The 23,823-nt window shown below is 39.1% G+C and overlaps 1 protein-coding gene across 2 annotated transcripts; it reads right to left on the bottom strand.

The window, feature by feature from the left end:
• Positions 1–483: 483 nt before the first annotated feature.
• LOC108678870 lies at positions 484–23,276 on the bottom strand. 2 transcript variants are annotated; one of them, XM_018167366.2, is made up of 10 exons: positions 23,153–23,276; positions 16,497–17,045; positions 10,014–15,006; positions 9,485–9,583; positions 8,237–8,296; positions 5,968–6,141; positions 4,874–5,170; positions 4,335–4,516; positions 3,496–3,709; positions 484–2,917 (listed from the first exon to the last, which is right to left on the bottom strand). In XM_018167366.2, exons 2-10 carry the CDS (start codon positions 17,027–17,029, stop codon positions 2,573–2,575), a joined length of 6,897 nt encoding a protein of 2,298 aa, XP_018022855.1. In that variant the 5' UTR covers positions 17,030–17,045; positions 23,153–23,276; the 3' UTR covers positions 484–2,572. The 2 variants fall into 2 exon arrangements, with proteins under 2 accessions (XP_018022855.1, XP_047738234.1); XM_047882278.1 differs by having other exon boundaries at positions 23,149–23,276.
• Positions 23,277–23,823: the final 547 nt, after the last annotated feature.

Raw genomic sequence — 23,823 nt, forward strand, 5'->3', positions numbered from 1 at the left:
TAAATCAACGTACAAAGATGATTTCGGTACCGTTGGATAGGTCAGAATGTCAGCTTTAAGGTGAGACTAAAAACCGGAAAAGTGAAATTTACGATTTTTGACGCAGAAATTCGGGCGGTAAAGGGTTATAGAGAGCAACTAACGTACGTCCGTCCTCCACGAAGTCCCGCGTCTACGTTTCGCTGAAGACTCAGAAAATGCTGATGAGGCGGACGACTGATCCCATGGAGTGCCGCGGCCGGGCGTATTCCGCTAACATCATACATTCCGACATTATTCATAATAAAGCATACACACTGATTACGAATTGTTGTAGGTCCTTATCTGCATGGTCCAACCATGATCACTTAACGCAGTGGAAATCTCAAATTTGTTGGCTATATTAAGCTACCGAGCAATAGAGCAATACACCAAGGAGCAGGTGAACAATGTTCATTCTATTTCCATTTTTCTTAGAATAAAGCAGATATTCAAAGCCCGAATTTTCGGAACTATTTATTGACATAATAAAGCGCACAGTAACATATGGTCATACGATTCATGTCATCATTCATCAGAGATATAAAACTGATGATTGATAAAAGCTACGCACGAACACACCAGAAAAGTCTCGGTCTCATATTTGTTACACTGAAATCGGTTCAACATGCCCGATAAGGTAGGAGTCCAGTAATCACAGTGACAAACTAGTAAGAGTATTTTTTTGTTTCTGGTCCTACATTTTTAACGATTTGCGTTGCTAAGAGCCATGTACTGACTGTACCACCTGTAATATGCTTACATTGTAGATAATCTTAATGCAGCTCTAGCAATAGCAACAGGGTGAGCATAAAATGTACCCAGCTTGCCACTAGGGTCCAGCTATTCACTACGCGCATCAAGAACAACCACCTCGGTAATAACAATAAGTATTCGTACAGATGAGTTCTGTACATAAGCGTATCACCTCTCCTAAAAATGAGGGTCAAAACAATAGCGAAAAAATTAAAACAAACACGTATGCCGTCACCATAACCTTATTTAAATGGTGAGGACATCAACAGAGGAAAGTAAATATTCCTTTAAGAAACAAAACTTAGCACTGTAACATGGTTACAACAAATTTTTCCATTGAATGATGTCAAACAGCAAAAAGTCGCAGAAGGTACATGTTTTGTCGCCACAATGAAAAAAATTTTAGGCTAATTTTATATCATCACCAATACTGAAATCTACAAACAAAACGTTCTCAAATGTGTTTACATAGCAATCGTCATTGGTTGAGCATCTTGTCATTGCAATGGTAACGTGACAATAACGTAACGTCCACGTATTATTACTATTGCTTCGAAGCATTACAGCCATTTTGCTATCACGGCTAACGAAATAAATGGGATAATTTGTAATCCTGTTATTGGGCTCTACTAAGCTAAGGCAGAGCTACGTCTAGACGTACCTGCTTACTCATCCTGACTTTACGTTTATAGTTTTGTACTAGAATAAACAAACCCTAAAAACATACCACAAAAGAACAGAAAGAAGTAAACAAAAATCAACCATCATCACCTCGAAACTGGGTTGAATCATAGCGACATTGCGAGGGACGACCTCATAAATAAAAATTTAAGAAATTTTTTTCATTCTTACATTAGAAAAAAGAAATGTCTCCACAGTGCTCGAGGATATCTCTAAAGGATAAAAATTTCTCTTATTATAAGATTAGAAGTGTGAATTTAAAGTGAATAGCGAAAGGAGATTTGAATGTGCCAAAATCTCAGTTCAATCAGGTGGAAAAATATTATTAATAAAAAATCAAGACCTCACAACAAAAGCACCCACACTTAAATCATGCACGCAGAGAAGTGGATTGGTGTATTATATACGAATGGCAATTCGAGAAAATTCAAGTAAATTAACTGGAGTCGCGATGCTTTCATGGTGAATAAATCAAGAAGTCATAATATCCTTAAATTTTGTAGCTGAAACGCGTTTTTTGATGACACCAATTAATGAAATTCATGGAACTGGTGCTTAACTTTGTTGATCCCGGAAAGCCTTATAATTTATGGCTGTAACAACAAAAAAAATTCTACGCCCCAACATAACTTTGGGAGGTTTATCCATTACCAGCAAAGTTATTTGGAGCAAAGAAATGAAAAAAAAATACTAATCCAGTTAACCATCATAATGTTTCTTAAGACATGTAAGATCAGTCGTTTTATCTCACAATAATGTACAAAGTAATATGTTAGAGAGAAAAATTACATTATAATGCCATGTCAATAAAAAAAACTTTAAGCAAAACGTCTCATGTCAGCGAGAAAACTGCTATCTTCCGTTTTTCACTGACACATTTACAGTTTTATAGAATAGATAATCATGTGTGGCATTGTACACACAAGTCAAACACAACAAACTGTTGAAGCTTTAGACTGTCTGTCCAGATAAACTCAGTCCAGTCAGATTACTTTTCCTATTAAGGTTATAATATCAAAACCAAAACAAATTACAGGAAATGTGGTTTGTCCATCATGATGACTATTGACCCGACTATGCAATAGAAGGACCACATTTGTAGAGCCTCAACAACACCTCAAGATTGAGAGACGTAGGGCGAACAACCTTCCCCGTGGACGAAGGGTGACCCGTTCAACACTGGGAATGGAGGCATGTTTGTTGAGGCATCATAGGTCTCCATAAACGGGGACGACCCATCGTTCAGGTCAAACCTCGCTCCCTGAGGAGGAAATTCGTTGGGAGTGTGGGGGAGGGAAGTAGGAGGTTGGGGGTGGGTGTAGAGAACCGCAGTGCCAGGCTCGGAGAGCGTATAATGGGCGTAGCCAGGATACAGAAAAATGGGGGTGCATCCTGGAGGGGGAGATGTCGGAGGTGGAGGGGGAGAAGCGCTCAACGCATCTTCTTCGTTCATCCCCTCGAACTGAAAGAAAAGTGAAATCAAAATCAACGATGCACGAGCATTGCAAGGTTAAATCTAAGTTAATACAATTGGTGTTATTAGTAACTTCCCATTTAAAAACATAAAACCACTTAACAACTAATAACTTTTAAAGTCATGTTTGAAGCACTAGAACCAGAGTAAAGTCACAGCTGTGTCACATTAAGGACACCAAAACCATGTCGAACAAAACAAACAACTGTTAAAATCTATATTTATCCAAAAGTTCTCATTTCTTCAATTAGATTTGTTTTCTGTACATAAATTTTATGAAATGCCCCAGCGCAGCCCGAAATGCTCAACTATGCAAATTAATAGCTCACACAGAGACATAAAATTTCAGGATTTGCATCCTTGTAGACTATCAGCATTTACATCATTCAGGATTTAGAACCAAACCACGTATCAAGAAAAAAATTTGCCTTTCACGATTTCATTAAAATAAATTTAATTAGAAATTGTAGCACTACCGCATCTTAAAAATAAAGAGCAACACCATCATGGAACTTTGCTCTACACTACACTTCGGTACAGACAACGTCATTAATAATTAGACCCACCACTTTGATGACGCGAGTGCGAGGCTTGTTTTTCTTCCTGAGTTTCTTCTCACGAGGAGGACGGACTCCAGACGTGCCATCGCCATTGTCCTGTTCCTCGGAAGGTGGTGGGGGCGGGGAGTGGATTTCCTCTCCTCCCGATGGCGAGGTCCCTTCCCCAGGCAGCACACCGTCAGCGAACCTGACGTTCTTCCCCGACGAGACTCCGCGTATTCTGCACACCCGGAAATTTTTCAGGTAAACCCAACTTGCCAAATACGCATGGACTGCAGAACAGATAGAATAAGATAGCTGGTATCTCTGATACAAGGCATATGGTTTTCAAGGCAAACAAACGAAGAGCGCAGATGCTTCTTCACACAAGCCGACCTAAATGGAACTCATAACATCTTTCTGCTATGCCGCTATGCTTCCAATCAACTGCAGCCTGAATCTGTTTTCCTTAACCAAGCCATATAATCATTATATTTGAGAGTATCTCACCAACTACCCATTTTTGAACAAACCAAAGATATGATAGTTTTGTCCCCCAGAATCTTTACATCAAAACAACACATAATACTCTACCAGCTCTCTGATTATTACATAATAACCAAACCATCACTGTACTATGAAATATCTTGTTTTGGCAGACATTGCTGGGCCATACAATACATTGATTAATTCCGTCGTTTGAGGTTCACAGTCGATTGAGTGACAGGTCAGAATTCGTGAAAGCAACGTTATCAAAGAAATCTATTCTTATGTAACTTCGTCGGGACATAAACAATGTTGGTTTCAGTTCACTTGGCAAAAAGCCAAGTGAACGTCATTGATAATGACTCATGTACGAAGCTCACCTGTAATTGGGACTCATGAGGATGCCGCGGTCAGGTGCGGGGGCGGGCATGTATTTCTGAAGCCTCTTCTCCATGGCCTCCTCCGCCTGCCGCAGCGATTCGGCACGCGCCTCTTCCGCCTCGGCCTCGAGCTCGTATTCGGCCACCGGCGAGCCCAGGTTCGGTTCCTCGCTCATGGCTTCCTGAAAATAGAGACATTCAACAGTGGAATTGTGGAATTTCTTCTCAAGTGGCGGGAAATTCGTCACGGGAAATATTTGGGCAATTGCAAGTTCTGAAGAAAAAAAAAATTTTTCAAGGTCTTAGTAGAAAAAACGTTTTATAAATTGTTCGAAGTGGACAGTTATATGAATTCAGCAACCTGAACAGCTTTTGATACTAAAATTAATATTTTAAAATATCTAAATAAAATAATTTCTCCATTTCCTAACTGAATTTAGTTGAGATAAAGAAGATTTAAAAATTCGATAATATATAATGAAAACAAATTTGAATCGATAAAATTCGTGTAAGAGAAAGACCATGAAACGATGACACACTCTGATGGTAGCCTCATCATCATCGCTGTCCTGCTGCTGCTGCTGATCAGCAGTTCTCTGCTCCTCGGCAGTGCGTCGCGCTTCTCGTCGAGCTTCGCGCTCCAGTCGCCGCCTCTCACGCCGCTCCTTGCGAAGCTTGCGCGCGTGCTGCTGTTGCTGCTTCAGCAGTTCAGCTTGTCTCTCCTGCTTCAGAAGTTCTTCCTGCTGAAGTTGAAGCTCTTCAACCGACGGCTGTGCAGGAGGCAAAGGAGGAGCCGGAACCGGTATAGCCGAAGTCGCCGGAGCACGGCCAGCAGTCTGGAATGTTCATCCGCATATGAAACTTTATAATATCGATTTCATGAGCATTGGGGTATACTCAATCATTCTTTATATCGCCATACAATTTGGTATGAAAATACATAACATTTGTAGAATATAAAAAAAAATTCCGCGCCAGAACAAAAAATATTCATTATTTTTTGTACCATGCATGAGTACAATCCAATCATATGCGTAAGCAGCATTCATACACGACAATTCACCGCAATGTAGTTCGATATGCGTCTTTAACTAAAAATAACTCGTACCATACACAACATTAAGACTATGACACGCGACTCTACCTGGAAATAACTCGTGCCATACACAACACTAGGACTGTGACACGTGACTCTACCTAGAAATAATTCGTACCATACACATCACTAGGACTATGACACGCGACTCTTTCTGGAAATAACTCGTCCCACACACAACACTCGGACTATGACACGCGACTCTTTCTGGAAATAACTCGTCCCACACACAACAATAGGACTATGACACGCGACTCTACCTGAAAATAACTCGTATTATACACAACACTAGGACTATGACACGCGACTCGACCGGGAAATAACTCGTACCATACACAACACTCGGACTATGGCACGCGATTCTACCTAGAAATAAGCAAATAGCTCGTACCACACACAACATTAAGACTATGACATGCGACTCTACAAGGAAATAACTCATACTATGGTACCAAACACTAGGACTATGACACGCGACTCTACCTGGAAATAATGCATATCATACACAACACTAATACTACAGCCCAGTGAAGGAACCTGCTGCAAGAGGGAGATGAGCTGAGCCACGGCGCTGGGGTTGGCGCTAGGGCTGCCAGCAGCGGCGGCGGCGGCAGCAGCGGCGGCGCCCGCCACGATCAGCGGTAGGATGTCGGCGCCCGAGTCTGTTTTACCGTCCGCGCTGGTCGAGGAGCTTTTCTCGAATCCAGAAATCTGAGTACGAGAATAAATTTAGTCTGAAATAGATTAACAATTATAATAGGTGGTGAGACTAACAGTGATAATGGCGTTCAGAAATAAATAGAACATATTCTTTCTAAATCGTAGTCTAAAATGAGTAAAATATATAGCGCGTACACACAATACTTAGTTAGTATCTGGATATAATCTGGACCACTACATTTATTCTTGCTGGGAGAATAGTAAAGCACTGCAAAACTGGGAGGAAAAGATTGAAGCAAGAATTTAAATTAAATATTTTCAATTGTAATACACAATTTTAATTTAGAAAAAAAAAATTTGGAAAAATTGTAACAAGAAGTCCAAGTAAATAAAATGCGAGTTTGAACAGGACTTTCATTAATTAGCATAGATTATTGTTCGTCTTATTAACGGTTTTTGGATAACAGAACATTAAAAATGCAGGAATTATTGATCCAGGGCAATGCAGGGCTAACTGCTTTTAACGATCTATATTGTAATATATAGATCGTTATTTTATTTTTTATTAATAATATGTATTAATTTATTATTTTTTATTAATGTAATAAATGCGATGTGTATAAATCAATTGAATCTACGCTGTTGCCTTTAATGAATCTTCCATCTTGTGAACTCATCATAGGCAAATTATAGAATCTTCTTCTCACTTCCTTTGAACGGCGAAATTGCAGGACTTTTAACGTACCGAAAGTGAAGTTTAAGCCGCTTCAATTGACAGAAGACTAGTAACACAACGAAAGAAAATTCACATTACTAAAGAAATTTTTTAAGTATCTGCAAAATCGGAAAAGTAAGAAGGCAGAACAATGAACCGCGCACACGAAAACACTTTTCACTCGATGCTTGCATAAATTCTCATGTGAGAATAGTGTAGTAAAAAACACACTATAGTCAAATTAAATATCAAATCGTTATAATTTTCTACGCTTTTAACAAGTAAGAATATGAAAAGCAAGCATGACAGGTAAATGCACAGGACGCGATTAAATAGGACACATTTGACTTACATCAGTAAATCAAGAAATCTAAATGATATGATAAGCAGAAATAAGTGCAATTCCTGAAATAAACCTCAAACATGTACCTATTGTAAAAAAATAATGCCGTATTAATTTTATGCATCATCGAAGCCAACAACCTGACATCTAAACTTGAAAGGAAACATTGCGATTTTTCAAGCCTCAGCACGAAATGATATGGATAATCATTCGTAAAAAATCGGAAAATGGCCATTAAGCTACGATTCCTGAGCAGAACTACGTAAGTACGAGATTCTCTAAGGAAATATTCACCACTTTGAAGTTCTGGGGCCATACTTTCAAAACTCGCTAAGTGAACGTAAGTACTTACGCTCTATTTTCTTATCTATGATTGGTGGATTTTGCTTGAAAGGCAGTCAATGATTGGCAGATGAACTTACGATCTCTTAACTTTTATTGAAAGTATAGGCACAGGAAACTTATGTTTGACTCTTAACCTACGCCAGGTCGTTAGTTCGTCCGTTAGGCGTGTCAGGTCGCAATTGTCAACACTCGCTTCCAAGAATTTCGATCACCTCATGTGCAATTATTAAATCTTAGAACAGATTTTTAATTATGCACGCTTGCATTTTACAGTAAAGCGAATACGGTAATTTATGACAGCATGCAGTTGTGAAGAGTTATTGACATCTGGTGAACCACTCATAGAATAGAATTAGAATAGAATAGAAGTGTCGGCGTTTAAAAAATAGGCCCATGGCCTGTTCCGATTCTTGAACTTTTCGTGACTTGATTCACAAGGGATCCGGCCTTTGGAACCCGATCTTTCCATAGCTGACGATTGATTGAGATAGCTGCTGGACTTATTGCCTGGTCCGTAATTTGCTAGGCATTTTAAGACTGAACATATGCTCCTGCACAGCTTCGTCTAGTCTATTTTTGAAGATGTTGCTTCACTAATTTCCCCGATGACATTTTAATCTTTCATCGACTAATGCAATAAAACAGGAATAAAATTTATAGCATTTGCTGACTTATGGGGGAATATCGAGCACGATTCTGCATTCATACAATTTACGAAGTTCAGATATCATTGCGTAACTTACCCCAGCTCTGAGCTCGTCGTTAAGCCGGGAAAGAAGATTGATGTTATCCGAGGTGAGATCCTGGGGAAGCGCAAGCATTAGTAGTGCATAAACAAAGCTGTGTAACACGTGACGGCAGAACTACACTTTAATATAATTTAAAGCCGTTCCGCCCCTGATTCTGGTAATCAGAATTTGGCTGTCGCGGCTCTTAATTTTATTGTTGTAGCAGCAAGCAAGAGAAGTGAATAATGTGACAGGCCAGCCAAGTGATTTATTCCAATAGTGCAGTGCGAGTGCACACATGATGAGTTGAGAAATCGAGAAGCGTATCTTTTAAGATATAGATTTTATTTTAAATATTTGGTTATAGTGAAAATCCTGTTTGTCGTTGATGTGGCAAGAACAAAAAAAAAATTAAATCAGTACTAGCTGCAGTGAGTGAGTGGCAAGAGAGCGCAGTTTCTTGTCCGTTTGTGAAGTCACGGACGGACGGACATGACGAGCGCAATAGCACCTTTTTTCCATAAATGAGAAAATGCGCTAAAAACGATCTATCGCCACGTACGAGTTCTATATTGATGAGGACTACATCCTATTTTGAATCTTGTTGGAATGCGAGTGACCAAACGCAAATGAGGCGTGAGTAAAAATGTAGTTTAATTTAATAATTTGCTCAGAACTTAGAGAACTTAAAGCTGCGCCGACCGAATTTCTAATGAATAAAATTTTACAAAAAGATAAATAAAATGTACGGTATATCGCGATGAAAGATTGATAATTGTTCATCTTCATAATAATTGTGAAATATTGAATGTCAGGAAAAAACGGAAATGAAAGGAACGATGACGAATTCGAATGATTGCCAATGAATTATAAAGATTATCAGAAATTTTACTCGAATTACGGTATATCCTGGGTAGATGCGATGAATATGCATGAAGTTAGGAAAAGTGACAACCACAGTAATTAGCACTGAAAACGAAGCAAGAATCTAGTCGAATCTTCAAAAAGTGATGCCTAATTTGAGTGTTCTGTTTAGAACAGTCGCATGCTACAAAAATTGGAAACTAACACAAGCAATAAATGGTGAAAAAATGACATGACATGCAAATGGTGAAAATCGAAATGAACAACAAATGATCAAAAAATGAAATGTAAAACATATGGTCAAGACAAAAGCAACCAATGGTGAAAACTCTCATGACCAGCAAATGGTGAAGATAACCAACAGAGAGTGAACGAGTTCGGATCATTGGAAATACTTACTTGGTTGGAAGCAGGAAGAGGAGGTGGAGGCGGTATTTCTTGGGGCAAAATTTGTAGCATGTTACCCACTTGGATGACGTTAGATGCAGGCGATGAACTCTGCTCAACAACAAACTGTGTATTACTTTGAAATGTTATAAGGGCGTATTTCCTTCTTCATATACCTGTATTACTGACAGTACAGATATAAAAATAAGATGTTTATAAGTGAAGACATTTGAGAGGCAGGTTTTAACATGAAACAGACAGGATTTGAAAACGGCGTAACATTTCTTTTCTCAGAAATATTTTGTATTGATTTGCTTACTTAGATTGAATAGAAACAAAATAAGAAAAACTCTAACTGTAATAAAGTCATCATAGGAACCAGAATTCAGGTTTCACTATGTCGGAACTAACACCAAGAAATCACCAGTCAGATTCACTCAAGGGAACATTGCAAGAGATTATTTTCCACGAGAGCTCATTTTGACATATATTAACAAACGAATAAATATATCATCTCACAAATTTCATTACGTCAACTCACGGGAACATTCCACGATGGTTGGGAGGCGTCAATGCCAACGACCGGCGACTGAGGCTTCTCGTGCATAACAAGGCCGTGTTCCTTAGCCAGGCGGTCGTCTAGAGAGAGCCGCTCCGTGGGAGACCCGGGCGGCGAAGGTGAGAACTCAGCACCATCACGCAGGTCCTGGGTTTCATGTACGACTTCAGATGAGTTGGGACCTGTGGCAGGGATGGGTGGTGGAAGAGGAGGAGCTTCGGCAGGTAACATGAGGGAGTTCCCGGCGAGGGAAGTGTCGATGAGAACATTGTTGCTGCTCAAGTTGCGGTTTTGCCATTCTTGAAAAACTGGTTCTTCCATTTCAGCGGCATCGTAGTTCCACTCAGGCCTGTGTTCATCGGGCGTAAATTCGCCGGATTTATCCGAGTAGTGAAGCTGCACGATAGAAGGAATCTTCATCGGCGATGAAAGCTGAGCCCGAGAACCTGGTGACGAGACGGAACGATCATCGAAACTTTCTTCTCGGCTGCGATCGTTTTGACGGAAGTCAGTCTGCCAAGGATCAGCAGGTTGTCCATCGCGGTCACTGCCGGGCGAGACGCTGCTTCTTCTCCTACGCGTCTGATCATCGCGACCGAGAGGAGATCTTCCGCGCCCTCTGGATTCTCTCTGAGATTTCCGGCTGGGATCAAGAGATTGGTCACGAGAACCATCACGCCTCCTCAAAGGACTTCGGTCCCTAGAACGATCCTGTTCGCGGTCCGGAGACCTAATGCTTTTACGAATCGGAGACCTTCGGCTCTTGTTCTCCATAGATCTTTCCTCTCTCCGGTCGGGAGATCGATCTCTTTTGTTATCAGATGATCGATCGGTTTTAGTACCAGGAGATCGATCACTCTTACTAGATTGATTTCTCTTGTTATCTGGAGAACGATCTCTTTTCTTACCGGGAGATCGACCTCTTTTACGGTCAGGAGATCGATCCCTTTTACGATCAGGAGATCGATCCCTTTTACGATCAGGAGATCGATCCCTTTTACGATCAGGAGATCGAGGTCTTTTACGGCCAGGAGATCGGTCCCTTTTACGACCAGGAGATCGGTCCCTTTTACGATCAGGAGATCGGTCCCTTTTACGATCAGGAGATCGGTCTCTTTTACGATCAGGAGATCGATCTCTCTTAATTGCCGGTGATCGGTCGCTTCTAGCATCAGGAGATCTCTTACTGCGGTCAGGAGAACGATCTTCTTCCTGGTTAGGAAAACGACCTTTTCCTCGCTCATAAGATTGATCATGCTGACGATCGGGCGACTTGTCTTTCTGGCCTTCAGATTCCTCCCGTTCGCGGACCGCAAGTTTTGCCCATTGGCCATCTGAAGAAATGTCCGTTCTACCAACAGAGAGTTTGCCACTGTTGTCGTCTAGTGTCTGATTCCTGTCAGAAATTTGAGCACCGGATTCATCGTTTTTGTCGTTCGACCACAATCGTTTACCAGAGTCGAGGTGTTCCTGAGACATACTTTCCTGGCCGGTCGAGGCGATCCGTTCTGGTTTATCTGCGTTTATGGGAGAAATTTTCCGATCAACTTCAGTTGGATCCGGATAAGACCCTCCAACTTTACTTGTGATTTCAGTAACTCCTGTCTGCGGGAAGTCAGCAATATCTGAAGTCCGAACTGCAGGAGAGCCATGGCTACTATCAGCTTCGTCGATACACTCGCGAGACGATTCGGTCTGTTCACACCGAACGCTCTCAAAGACAGGTTTCGGCAGTTTCTTACGGTGGGCTTCCTCCTCTTCAAAGCCTTGCAATGCACTTTTTCGCAGGACTTTGCTCTTGCTCGTAGTCTTGAGTGAATCAAGCTTAAAAGCAATAGAACGAATCTCTCTTTTACCGACGGGAGTAGAACTTCTCGAGTCTTCGTCTTGAGATACGTCAGGTGACGGAGTGAAGCAATCATGTTCAAGCTTAGATTGAAATTTCAGAGGTTTGGTTGCTTCGTATTGCTGAGGAACGTTTACTGATGCTTCTCGAGTTGATTGCATTTCTTTTGGTGAATGTGCGGCAGGCGGGCAAATCGAGGGCATCGGTATATCCAGCGATTGTACCGAATTGTTTTCTGGCATTGAAGAATTAAATTCAGAGGTAATCTTATGAAAACTAGTACTATGGTTTGAGTAAACTGATCCTTGATTCGAACTATCAGTGCCAGGAGCTGAGTAGGACGACGGCAATGGAGGAGGACGCACGCTGCACAAAACAGAAGCCCCTTGCCTGAACAACTCGCTGAAGTCCAGCTGATGGTGTGAACTCTGAACAGGAACTGAAGGAGGAGGAGTGCTGTACAAGGATGATGGGAGAGGAAGGGAGTGGGAAGGAATAGGAGGTGGAGGGCCACTCAGTAGAAGTTGATAATGAGGTACACTAACCGCAGGAAGAGGAGGTGGAACAGACGTAAAAGAAATTGGAGTAGTAGAGACCGTAGACGGAGGAAGAGGCGGCAACACTGAAGAAGAATCTGGTGGGAAGCGAAGTTCTGAGCCTGCAGATGGGAGAATAGATCGGTCAGTTCGCTTGCCTGTTGGAAGTGGTGGAACAGCATCAGGGAGAACGGGTGGCGAAGGTGCAAGTGAAGCATTGCGGTTACCATCACTAATTTCTTCTAGGTCTGTGGACGGAACCGGTTGTTCAGGTGAATTAGATATTGAAGAATAGGCCGACGAAGGAGAATATGGTTGAGGAGAAGAGGGCGGAGCAGTCTCCTTGGCTGGCTCTGAAAGACTCGAGTTTGCAGAGCTAGAGCAAGGAGTCTGGTACACGACTTTGTTTAGATGATCTTGGTCAACTGATGTTTCATGCTGGTCAAAACTCGACTCATCAGCAAGAGAAAATTCGTCAGTAGATTCGCTATTGGAAGCTTTCTTCTTTGCTTTCTCAGCCAACTTTTTTGCTTTTTTTGCCGCTTTCTTAAGTTTTCTAGCAGCCTTTTTGGCCTTTTTCTTTTCTTTCTTTTCCTTCTTCCTCAATTTATTCCACTCAGCAGCCGACATCATTCTTTCTGAATCATCCACGGACTCAAGCTTTGTATCATCTGCCATTTCTTCTTCACCGTGAGTTTTTTCGTCTTCAGTTTTACCGATGTTCACTGCATCTGGCTCGGCACATGAAATGTATTCTTTTGATGCTGCTGATGACCTGCCAGAATGTGACACCTCTTCGGCATAACTCTGACCTTCGAGTTTCTCTGAGTCAACAAGGTGCAGGAATGTTTCATATTCATCAGCAATTCCAGAACCCGAATGAAGAATTTCACCTTCTTTGCTGATGTTCTTCTGATTTTCAGCGTCCAGTTCACTCCCCTTGCTGTGAACTTCTTGGCTTCTTTCGTCATATTTACCGTCAATTTTTTTGTGACTTCTTTCTTCATATTTTCCATCAACTTTTTCGTGACTTCTTCTTTCATATTTTCTGTCAACTTTTTCGCGACTTCTTTCTTCAAATTTTTGGTCAACTTTTGCGTGACTTCTTTCTTCATATTTTCCATCAACTTTTTCGCGATTTCTTTCTTCATATTTTTGGTCAACTTTTGCGTGACTTCTTTCTTCATATTTTCCATCAACTTTTTCATTTCTACCTTCATATTCTTCGTCAACTTTTTTGTGACTTCTTTCTTCATATTTTTCCGAGAAAGATTGAATGAATGCTTCAGCCTTCATAAGCACATTTTTGCTTTCTTGAATATATTCCTGAAGGAGAGGTTTTTTACCAATATTTCTTGAACCTTGATCATTATTTTCTTCATCAGAATCCCATTTTGATGGGATTTGACTAAGGCTCTGTCTTGATAGCCTTCCCGAGTCGTCTGAGATCCAATCCTCAGGATACCAATGAAACTGAGAAAATTCTGGGTAATTTTCGGAATTTGTATCGGGGCACACAAGGTGATCGGCATTCCAAACTTGTTCCATGATTTTGAGATCCTCGCGGCTCAATTTCATCAATGCACACTGTCTATTCATATAAAAATCTTGATTTAAACGTGGATTCTCGGCATAAGAAATGGATGGTTTTGTGGACGTTAACTGGACAATGCGCCCTGGGAACAGGACAGTCCCTTCTTCATCTTTGCTTACGGCATTGACAGCTTCCAAAACTCGGCTTTGTCGGCTTACGTCTTTGCAAGAACTCAAAAATTTCTCCCATTGTTCCCATGACATCTTCAAGCTGCAAAATTCCTCCCAATTTCTTGGCATTTGTTGAATTGTTTTTCCAGACCTGCTGCCGCTCGAGTCTCGTTTCTTATTGTTAGTACTCGAGGAACTGGATTTTGATGTTCGAGCAGATTTGGCTTCAGATGCTCCACTGCTAGTTTTTTCCTTGTTAGCGCTCTGCTCTTTCTCCTTCAACTTTTTTGCCTCTCTAGCCTCTTTTTCTTCCTTGGCAGCCTTAGCTTTTTCAATTTCCCTTTCTTTTCTCCTAGCCTTTTCCAGTTCTCGTTCTTTCCTCTCCCGCTCCTTTTTCTCCTGTTTTTCTTTCTCACGGCGTTCTTCGTCTCTCTTCCTCTGTTCTAATTTCTGTACATAATTCTTACCTTTTTCTTCAAGACGCTTCAAACTTTCAGGATTATCAAGGAAAGTTGCAAACTGAGGAGTATAGGGGTTAAAGTTCATGCCATGAACACCCAATGCTTCACGAATACGACTTTCTTGCATGATAATTTGATCAATGGACGACACCTTTTCCTCCTTTTTCTTCTTTTTGGCAGGCTGAGCAGATTTCTTGTTTTCTGACGAAGTGCTTGTACCAGCAGCTGTCTTTGCTGCCTCCTCGTCATCTGCATCTGCGAGTGCACTCTTAGCAACAGACTTGGCTGGTCGATTGAGGGCAAACGAGGTCTTCCCAGAGAAGGCAAGAAGGCGTTTTTTGGCAGCAAGTTTCCCCAGCAGAGGACGAGTTGACAACTGCGAGGAAGAAGTGGTACTGCCCTTCTCAGCTCCTGGGTCTCCCGGTGCACTGCAATCAAAAATGATTCTTATAAGACATATAAACAGTGCAAAACAATGAACACTTGTTAGATTTGTATAAGACATAAAAAGAGTGGAAAACAATGAAGACTTGTTAGATTCGTATAAGACATATAAAGAATGCAAAACAATGAAGACTTATTAGATTCGTACAAGACATAAAGAGTGGAAAACAATGAAGACTTGTTAGATTCGTACAAGACATAAAGAGTGGAAAACAATGAAGACTTGTTAGATTCGTACAAGACATAAAGAGTGCAAAACAATGAAGACTTATTAGATTCGTACAAGACATAAAGAGCGGAAAATAATGAAGACTTTTTAGATTGGTATAAGACATATAAAGAATGCAAAACAATGAAGACTTGTTAATGATCCTGGACAGATTTTTATAGCTACGTCACACTTCACTAAAATAGAAGCAATACATAAATAACATGACAAGAATACACGTATGTAGATCTAAAGCTTCAACTTCAAAATTCCTAAAGCTGGCATCTTGACAAATGCTTTTTCTTGCTTCATCTTGCAAAAAAATGCTTCATCTTGACAAATGCTTGAAATGCTTTTTCTAATGTTTATATAATTAACAAATAAATTATCAATACCTTTCAAACTTCCTTTTTAAAATTACAAGGGAAACATGTCTTGACACCATTGAAATGTTCTACCATGTAATCAAGAAGTTATTGATAAATATCAACTAAGGTTTGTGAGAAAATTCATTTTTCTACTCAGCTATTGTTTCTACAAGAGATGAATAAAAACAAAAAAAAAAAAAATATTCACTATGACTAGTAAGGAAATATATAACAAATTTCATTGCCTTGCCTAAAACAATTCCATGTTATCAATGGAATGGTGGTATGATGTGTTGAAAATCACGCATGTTTTGCAACAAAGTTACCCAGCAACTAAACCTGGAGCCTCCAGTCTATTGGCTACTCTGCACAATACATCTACTAGGTACATAACAATACAATCAAGAAGCTTAATCTTTAAACTACAGGAATGGACTAAATTCTTCACAAGACACCTCCAATCCAATTTAGGCAACTGACACATCTTACATGTCTTAAAAAAATACACCTCCAAAGTAGAAATAAGTAATCTCACAATACAAATTTTAAATACTACATCAGACAAACTAGTCTTAGTCAATATTGACAATTAGAATAACATGCAAGTGTATTTAACGCTAAAATTAAAAAAAAATGCAGTTCATATACTGTACTATGATACCCACATTAAACAATGCCTAACAGTGGAATATATAAATGATGAATTCAGTGACTGCATTAGACAATTTAAATAATTCACAACTTGAAAATTTCAAGTTCGCACCCTCATTTGTAGAAAACTGTGGTTTAATTGAACTCCAGAATACACACAAATGGTACAAAGAGCCTAAAAATTACTTAATAAGGGTGCTTTTTTGCCTACCTTTCATCAAGGGCTTTTCTGACAATTTAAACTTACCTTATCTGTTCAGATGGTTCATTCATATTTTTAGATCCTGCATCCAGCATTTTGTTCTTCAGAGTTGCATCTCCTTCATTGGTATTTACAGATTTAAGAGTCTGGCTGCCAATTTTAGATTCAGATGTAACATTTGGTTCAGAGCCAGACATGGAAGTGATGGAGCTGGTCACAGGAAGAGGAGGCAAGGATGTGGGCAGGAAATTGGTAGATGAAGGCATAGCAACAGGAGGTGGCAGATATGTAGGGAGGCTGGGAGGAAGATGTATAGAATTTACACCTAAAGAACTGCCAGGCAGGCTTCCAGGAAGCATGGGAGGAATTGGAAGCAGTCCAGCTTTCTGCTGCATCTCAACATTAATGACAGGTGTTACGGTTGGCATCCCAGCAGGTAGAGGGAACCTACTCCGGGCAATAAACCTTGGGTCCAATGGAGATGGAACTGAACTAGGTAGGTGAATCAACCCAGGATTTTGTGGTAGGATGAAGCTACCTTTATTTAGAGATAAATTATCACTGCCATGGCTGGACATGGCTACTTGAAAAAATCTGAAAATGTTAGAAAATTAATTACTACCATAAAACCAATACATGGATGCATTTTTTATTTACCCATACTGAAATAGAAAATGGGTAAATTAGACCACATTTTTTGTTTATTTTTACTCTCAGGCAAGCAATAATTGCAGCTTTCTCAATAAAGAGCCACCGCCATCGGTTACGGTACATCAGAAAAAATTCTCACATTAGCAGAATGTTCTCAAGGGCAAATAAAACCTTAATGGAAGCCATCATTGTTGCATATCACACAAACAAGTCAACAATAAATTGAGCCTTTTCTGCATTCAGAAATATTTTCAAGTGAAGATATGCCAAAATACAGACCATAGATTAATTCCAACATCAAATGGGTAATTTAAGAAATTTTTGCAGGGCTCAAAGTGGTTGTAGATTTTTACTTTCAGTAAATCTTTTGATTTTAACAAACTGTTATAGGTATATGAAAATAATTTTCATGAAAAATAACTACACAATGTTTCAACATGTAATATCACATCCATGATATTTAATGTACCAATAAGAATAATAATATCACCACCATAAAATATATTCATTATATACAAATATAGAGTGTTAACTGTGATATTAAGCGTAATCACTTAGGGTTACCAGGAAAAGGCCCTTAGTTTCTGATAACCTCTGTAAAAAAAATAACCAATAACTTCACAGCCTTGTCTGTTGAGATACTCTTCAACTGAGATCTATTCTTGGTGTTGGATCAATAATATTTTGGCTATTTTTATCTATAATGAAAAGGTATAGCATTTAGCAAACTACATATAAACTTTTACTATTGAGTGAGCGGTCCTGCTTGTCGGCAACGAGTTATGCCCTAGTCAGACTTATGACATCAGAGTTCAGCAAGCAATGCAGGTAGGAGGTACTCAAGCTTCCGGCTGTGCTAATGTGTTTCATTTCATGCAGTTCTTGCAATGACAGACAACCAACTCACAGACAATGAGATCAAAAAACTACTGGAACAAAGAAACTAGAATAGAGATGCAGGTGCACCAGTGATGAAGCTGCACATGCACCAGCAATAAATATGCACATGTTCTCAGGCACAGGCACTCATGAATGGCTAACAGTCTCCTCCCCATGGGTAAAATTGACACAAGTTCAAGCAGTCAGAGTTTTTGTACATGGAAATGGCTCTGCTTGAGGCCACAAATGCGGTCCTTTCATTCTCAGAATTTATAAAAATTGATTTGAGTCCACACTTGTGTGTTAGAAGACTGCATTTAATAGGAAACAATCTATATTAATGGCTATATTAAATTAATTAATTTAAATAATCAAAGCATATGTAAAATATAAGAAACCTAAAATATACCTACTGAACAGAATTAAGGGCAGATAGCATTTGCAGCCAAGGTTGTAGCATGACGCAACAACACATGGCAATTAGGGTTAAAAGATGCCAGACAATTTTGCGGAAACATGGTTACCAGCCAGCATGCAATAGCAAAAAAATTGTTTTAAATAGACTACATCCTCCTGCAAATACACAGCTGAAATATACTGTCCAAGGATGGTTTAGCAAAACTATAGTTGGACATTCTTATTATTATTGTGGCATTAGTAGCTAAGGCCCTTAAGTATGCCAAAACTTGTAGAAGCAGTTACAGTTTGATAATCAATATGGGTGATGATACCAATGGGACGGAGCAACATACTGAAATTTAGTGTTGATCTAATAGTCCTTTATTACTTATTAGCCATAGGACTTTCAGTTAAACACGGATATCAATTTTAAGCCAAGAAGGCTAGGTGGAAAGCTTGAAAAATGCACCAATAAGTGAATACTAGACAGTCAGGAACAGCTGCAAGAGAAGGTGTGTATGTGTTATACTCTGTCTAGTTTCTTTTAGAACAGAGTAAACCATGAGACACATGCGGTACATAAGGATGTTCACGAAATCTTCATTTTTCTCCAGCGCCATGTGCGCCACCGGTGGTACAAGAGATTATGGTAAACCGGTGGCTTATATTGCGACAATAGAAACAGTACACATTGGATCATAATTGTTTGGTCACCGGTGGTTATAGTTTAGAGCTCTCAAAAAAGATTTTTTATATTGTAGTTAGTAGTTATGATTTTCATTTGTTAGTTTGTTATTTATAATGATACCAAGACTTATTACATACGTTTATTTCATTATTTCACTTCCTACTCATAATTGCTTTGCATTACGATAACCAATTTCATATCAAGAAACCCTTGTCGATGAAAGAATTCCAAGAATCTATTGCTCACTCACTCATAAGTCATAACAGGAAACTCGAACAAAACAAACGCAGGACGAGAACCAGCTGTTATAGGTGGGAAGAGAAACTCTCATTACCTTGTTGAGTTGGAGGGTCAATTTCGGAATGTAAGAAAAAGATGTAGAGGGTGTTACGAGGTGCTGTCGAAAAATGAAGGCTGCTCAGTTGCAGCTGCAAAAGCAAGAAGATTGAAAACAGTCTGCCTTCAATGCGAAAATGAGCCACATTTATGCCCTGGTTGTTTTGAAAGTACCCACTCTCATAAGTAATGTCTGACGTCTAATGCTATTATTGGTTCATGGATAATTTTCCAAAAGGTAATCTCACTAATTATGATCACCAATTTATGCGGATTATTTGTTTTATGAAGTTTTAGGTTTGAGGAAGAGTCTGATTTACGGAACAAAATTTTAGTTATATTTCGCTTGAAATTTGTATGAAACTATTTTTTTGAATAGTTATGCTAATAAATAAATAAATTACGACACTTGTTTTGATAATATATCCTTCTAGCCATTAAAAACGAGTGAAAAACAAATTTGAAATTAAATTTGTAAATGATCCACCGGTGGTACATATGGCGTTCATTGACAGCTTGTTTTGCGCCACCGGTGGTACATGTGGCGGTTAACGTGTTAAGTATACGGTACTTGAATTTGCTGATTTTAAGTGGTAAATAAATTAATAGATGATTTATTTAAGAGACGTTTTAGACACATAAAAACTAATTCCACACAGGGTGTCGGAATTACAACACACACTGTCACACAGGATGTCGTATTCCAAAACAGGGTGTCGGAATTAGGGTAAACACCATATTCTGACACCTTAAGGACGTAGCAAGAAATAAATTGCTATAAATAGATCACCTTATGCGCAACTCATGTTCTGATTGGTTTATGTCACTCTCAAAACACAACACAATGCGCCAGCAATAATAAAACATCACAAACTGTTGCCATATTTATTTAACTGCCTTTAGAATTCAAATCTACAAAAACGCTGAATTTGGACACTGAGTGTGACTAAATGCAGCATAATGTGAGACTAATTCCGACAGCGCTTTAAAATCGTAATTCCGACACCCTGTGTGAGCTGTGTCGGAATAAGACAGTAAATGACACCCTGTGTGTCGTAAATACAACACCCTGTGTTGGAATTAGTTTTTATGTGTCTAAAACAGTAAAACTGTCTCTTAAATCAATCATCCATTAATTTATTTACCACTTAAAATCAGCAAATACAAGTATATATACTTAAAGGATTCCTAATATATTCACAGACTAATTTAAAAGTCTCAAACCATAAGATTCTTTCTACACAAACAGTTTACCACTATTTAGTAAAGCAAGGTCAAATAACAACTTTCATACTTGTTTCGATTTTCTCACAAGTTGACTTGGACTTTCAATCTGAGGATCTCAACATTTTCCCGCTAGACCTAGTGTTTTACGGAAATCTGGCGCGCAATAGTATGACGTCACTACTCACTATTTCAACCATCTACGCATGCCTGGAACTAAGACCAAGCTTAATATAAAGGAAAAAGTTGAGGGGTGTCAGAATTACCCAGAGTGTCAGAATATGGTGCGTTTACCCTATGACACATGGTGTCGCAATTAGGGTAAACGCGATATATCCCGACACATTAAGGACATAGCAAAAAATGAATGGCCATAAAAAAATCATCGTATGCGCAACTTGAGTTCTGTTTGCTTTACGTCACTCTCAAAACACCGCACTATGCGCCACCAACAATGAAACGTCACAAACTGTTGCCATATTTATTTAAAAGCCTTTAGAATGCAAACCTACCAAATCCATATATTCCAACGCTGTGTGTGACTAAATTTGGCATTTTGTGAGACTAATTCCGGCCACGCCTCAAACTCAACTAATTCGTAATTCCAACCCTCTTGTGTTCGAATTCTGATCGCTGTGTGAGCTGTATTGGAATACAACACAGCCTGGAATTAGAACACTACTTAATTAGGCTTTTAATTAAGAGCTATTAAGCTTTTAATTAAGAAAATTTTACTTTTTGCACACAGCTCGGTGTGTGTCTAATTTCAAGCTGTGTCAGAATTAGTTTTTATGTGTCTAAAACTGTCTCTCAACTTAATCATCTATTAATTTATTTACCACTTGAAATCAGCAAATACAAGTATACTTAAAGGATTTCTAATATATTCACAGACTTACTTAAAAGTCTCAAACCATCATATTCTTTCTACAACAGTTTATCACTAGTATTTGGTAAATTGGTAGACTAGAGGCCGTACAGCCGTAGAGCAAGGTCTAGTGGTCTACCATAGTGGCAAACTGGCAAACCAGAAATTTTTTAGAATCATTTCATTTTCAATTTCCTCAAGAATTAAACCAGTTTCTTTACTTTCTTATGTATGCTAATGCTGGTATGTGGTATCCATGATACTTTGCTGGTCTAATTGACTCAAAAATGAACTTGAGGGAGAATCTAAAAAAAAACTCTCTGCTTTACCACTATGAGGTCTACTATCAATTTTGACACGTTTTTTGACGTTTTCACTGGGTGACGTGCACTGTCTCTCTTTGGATCTTAACATTTTCCTGCCAGACGGCCCTGACCTAGTGTTTTGGCAATAGTATGGCGCGCAATAGTATGATGACGTCATTATTTCAACCATCAACAAATGCGTGGAACCTAGACAAAACTTAATATAAAGGAAAAGGTTGAGAAGTGTTGGAATTACCCTCAATCTCGGAATATACCGCGTTTACCCTACAAATTACAATTTTGAATTGCTGTCGGAATTAGTATCACAATATGCCGCATTTAGTCACACACAGTGTCGGAATTCAGCGATTTTGAAGATTTGAATTCTAAAGGCTTTTGAATAAAAATGGCAACTAATGAGACGTTTCATCATTGCTGGTGGCCTGGCGCATAGGCTAGCCTACTAAGCCTAGTGTGGACTGTTTGGTGTTTTGAGTTGAGAAATTGAGAGTGACATAAAACAATCAGAACTCAAGTTGCAGTTGCGCATATGGCAATCTATTTAGGGCCATTTATTTCTTGCTACGTCCTTAAGGTGTCGGAATATGGTGTGTTTACCCTAACAGTAAAAAAATCATAAAATGTAGAGCTCACAAATAGATGATAGATCATCAAAGTTCAAACTTCAAACTACACACTACAGAATTATCTGACATAAAATAGAACTTACAAATTCTGAAAGTGTAAACTTGTGAAATCTCAAAGGTGTCATTTCTGTCCTAGGTACAAGATCAAGATGAATTGGGCTGTCTTTTTCTCAAATAAACTGCAAGTCTGCATCATGCTGCATGAAACTGAAGTCTGAAAGCATGAATGCATGATCAGGTGCAAAGTTAAAAATTTAGGATTAAAATTAGTCTGTTTACCTGGAGGCTGGAGCCAATAATGATAGTTTCAATAATAAGTATGCCTACCTTGGAAACTTCTACTCCTAAATCCTAATTCCTTATTTAGTTATTGATCAGAATTTAGAAATAGGTAAAACCTAGGTAGGCAGCATTTACCTAGGTACCTAGGCTAGCTACATATTTTACAAATGGGCTCAGTTAAAAATTTGACTAGGCCTATTTGAAATAAAAAAATAGTGCATTAAATAACAGAAAACCTACCTAGCTATGTAACTATGAATTGAATTCTATAGTTTTACGGAATATATTAATTTTATATTCTAACGAGTAACGACGATTACGGTATAGGACTATAGCATAGGCTATCAGCCGCTATCTTCTTAAAAAGAATTTTAGTCCTGTACAAAAAATGCACCTATCATTCATAGATTATAGATACTTACAGAGCAAACTTGGCTGAACATACTACTTAACATGCAAAAAATTATTAAATTGAAATAAAGGATTCGCATAAGCCTGTTAAACACGCTCGCGTATCGCATCCCAAAAAAAACACAGCAGACGCAGTCGCACAGTATTAATACTTGGGGAAGCAGTGCAAGCCTGGCAGTGAAGGGCGAAGGCACACATTTTTACGGTAATTTCCAATCCGCGGCTGTGAGCGTAATTTTTAATATACAAAAGTAATTCAGTTAGTATTCAAACTAATATATATATTTTACTGAAAATTTATTTAGGCAATCAAATTTTGTACACAATTTGTAATCAAAACTCTTCATTCTAAATATTATAGTAACACAACATGACGAAAACGTATATTGGGGACGCAGCCCTCTATGTCCTAAACTTTAAAATTTGCACTGGACCTAATGTCCAGCTTAAGCATGCGATAATTATACTCCAATTCTGTGATAAAAGCCGAAGACGACACTGGAACGCCGAACAATCAGACCAGATGGACATAGCGCCATAGGTCCCACTGTCACCGCATTCACTCACTCGCACTTAAGTCTAAATCAGTCAGAAACTCATCAAGCCAGACCCTCACGTTACGAGACTCTCCAGGTTCTTGGACCCAATAACAAGTTCTACCACCACACTAGTTCGCCTGCTC

The sequence above is a fragment of the Hyalella azteca genome, unplaced genomic scaffold, assembly GCF_000764305.2.
Source record: "Hyalella azteca isolate HAZT.00-mixed unplaced genomic scaffold, Hazt_2.0.2 contig10088, whole genome shotgun sequence".
NCBI classification, from domain to species: Eukaryota; Metazoa; Arthropoda; class Malacostraca; order Amphipoda; family Hyalellidae; genus Hyalella; species Hyalella azteca.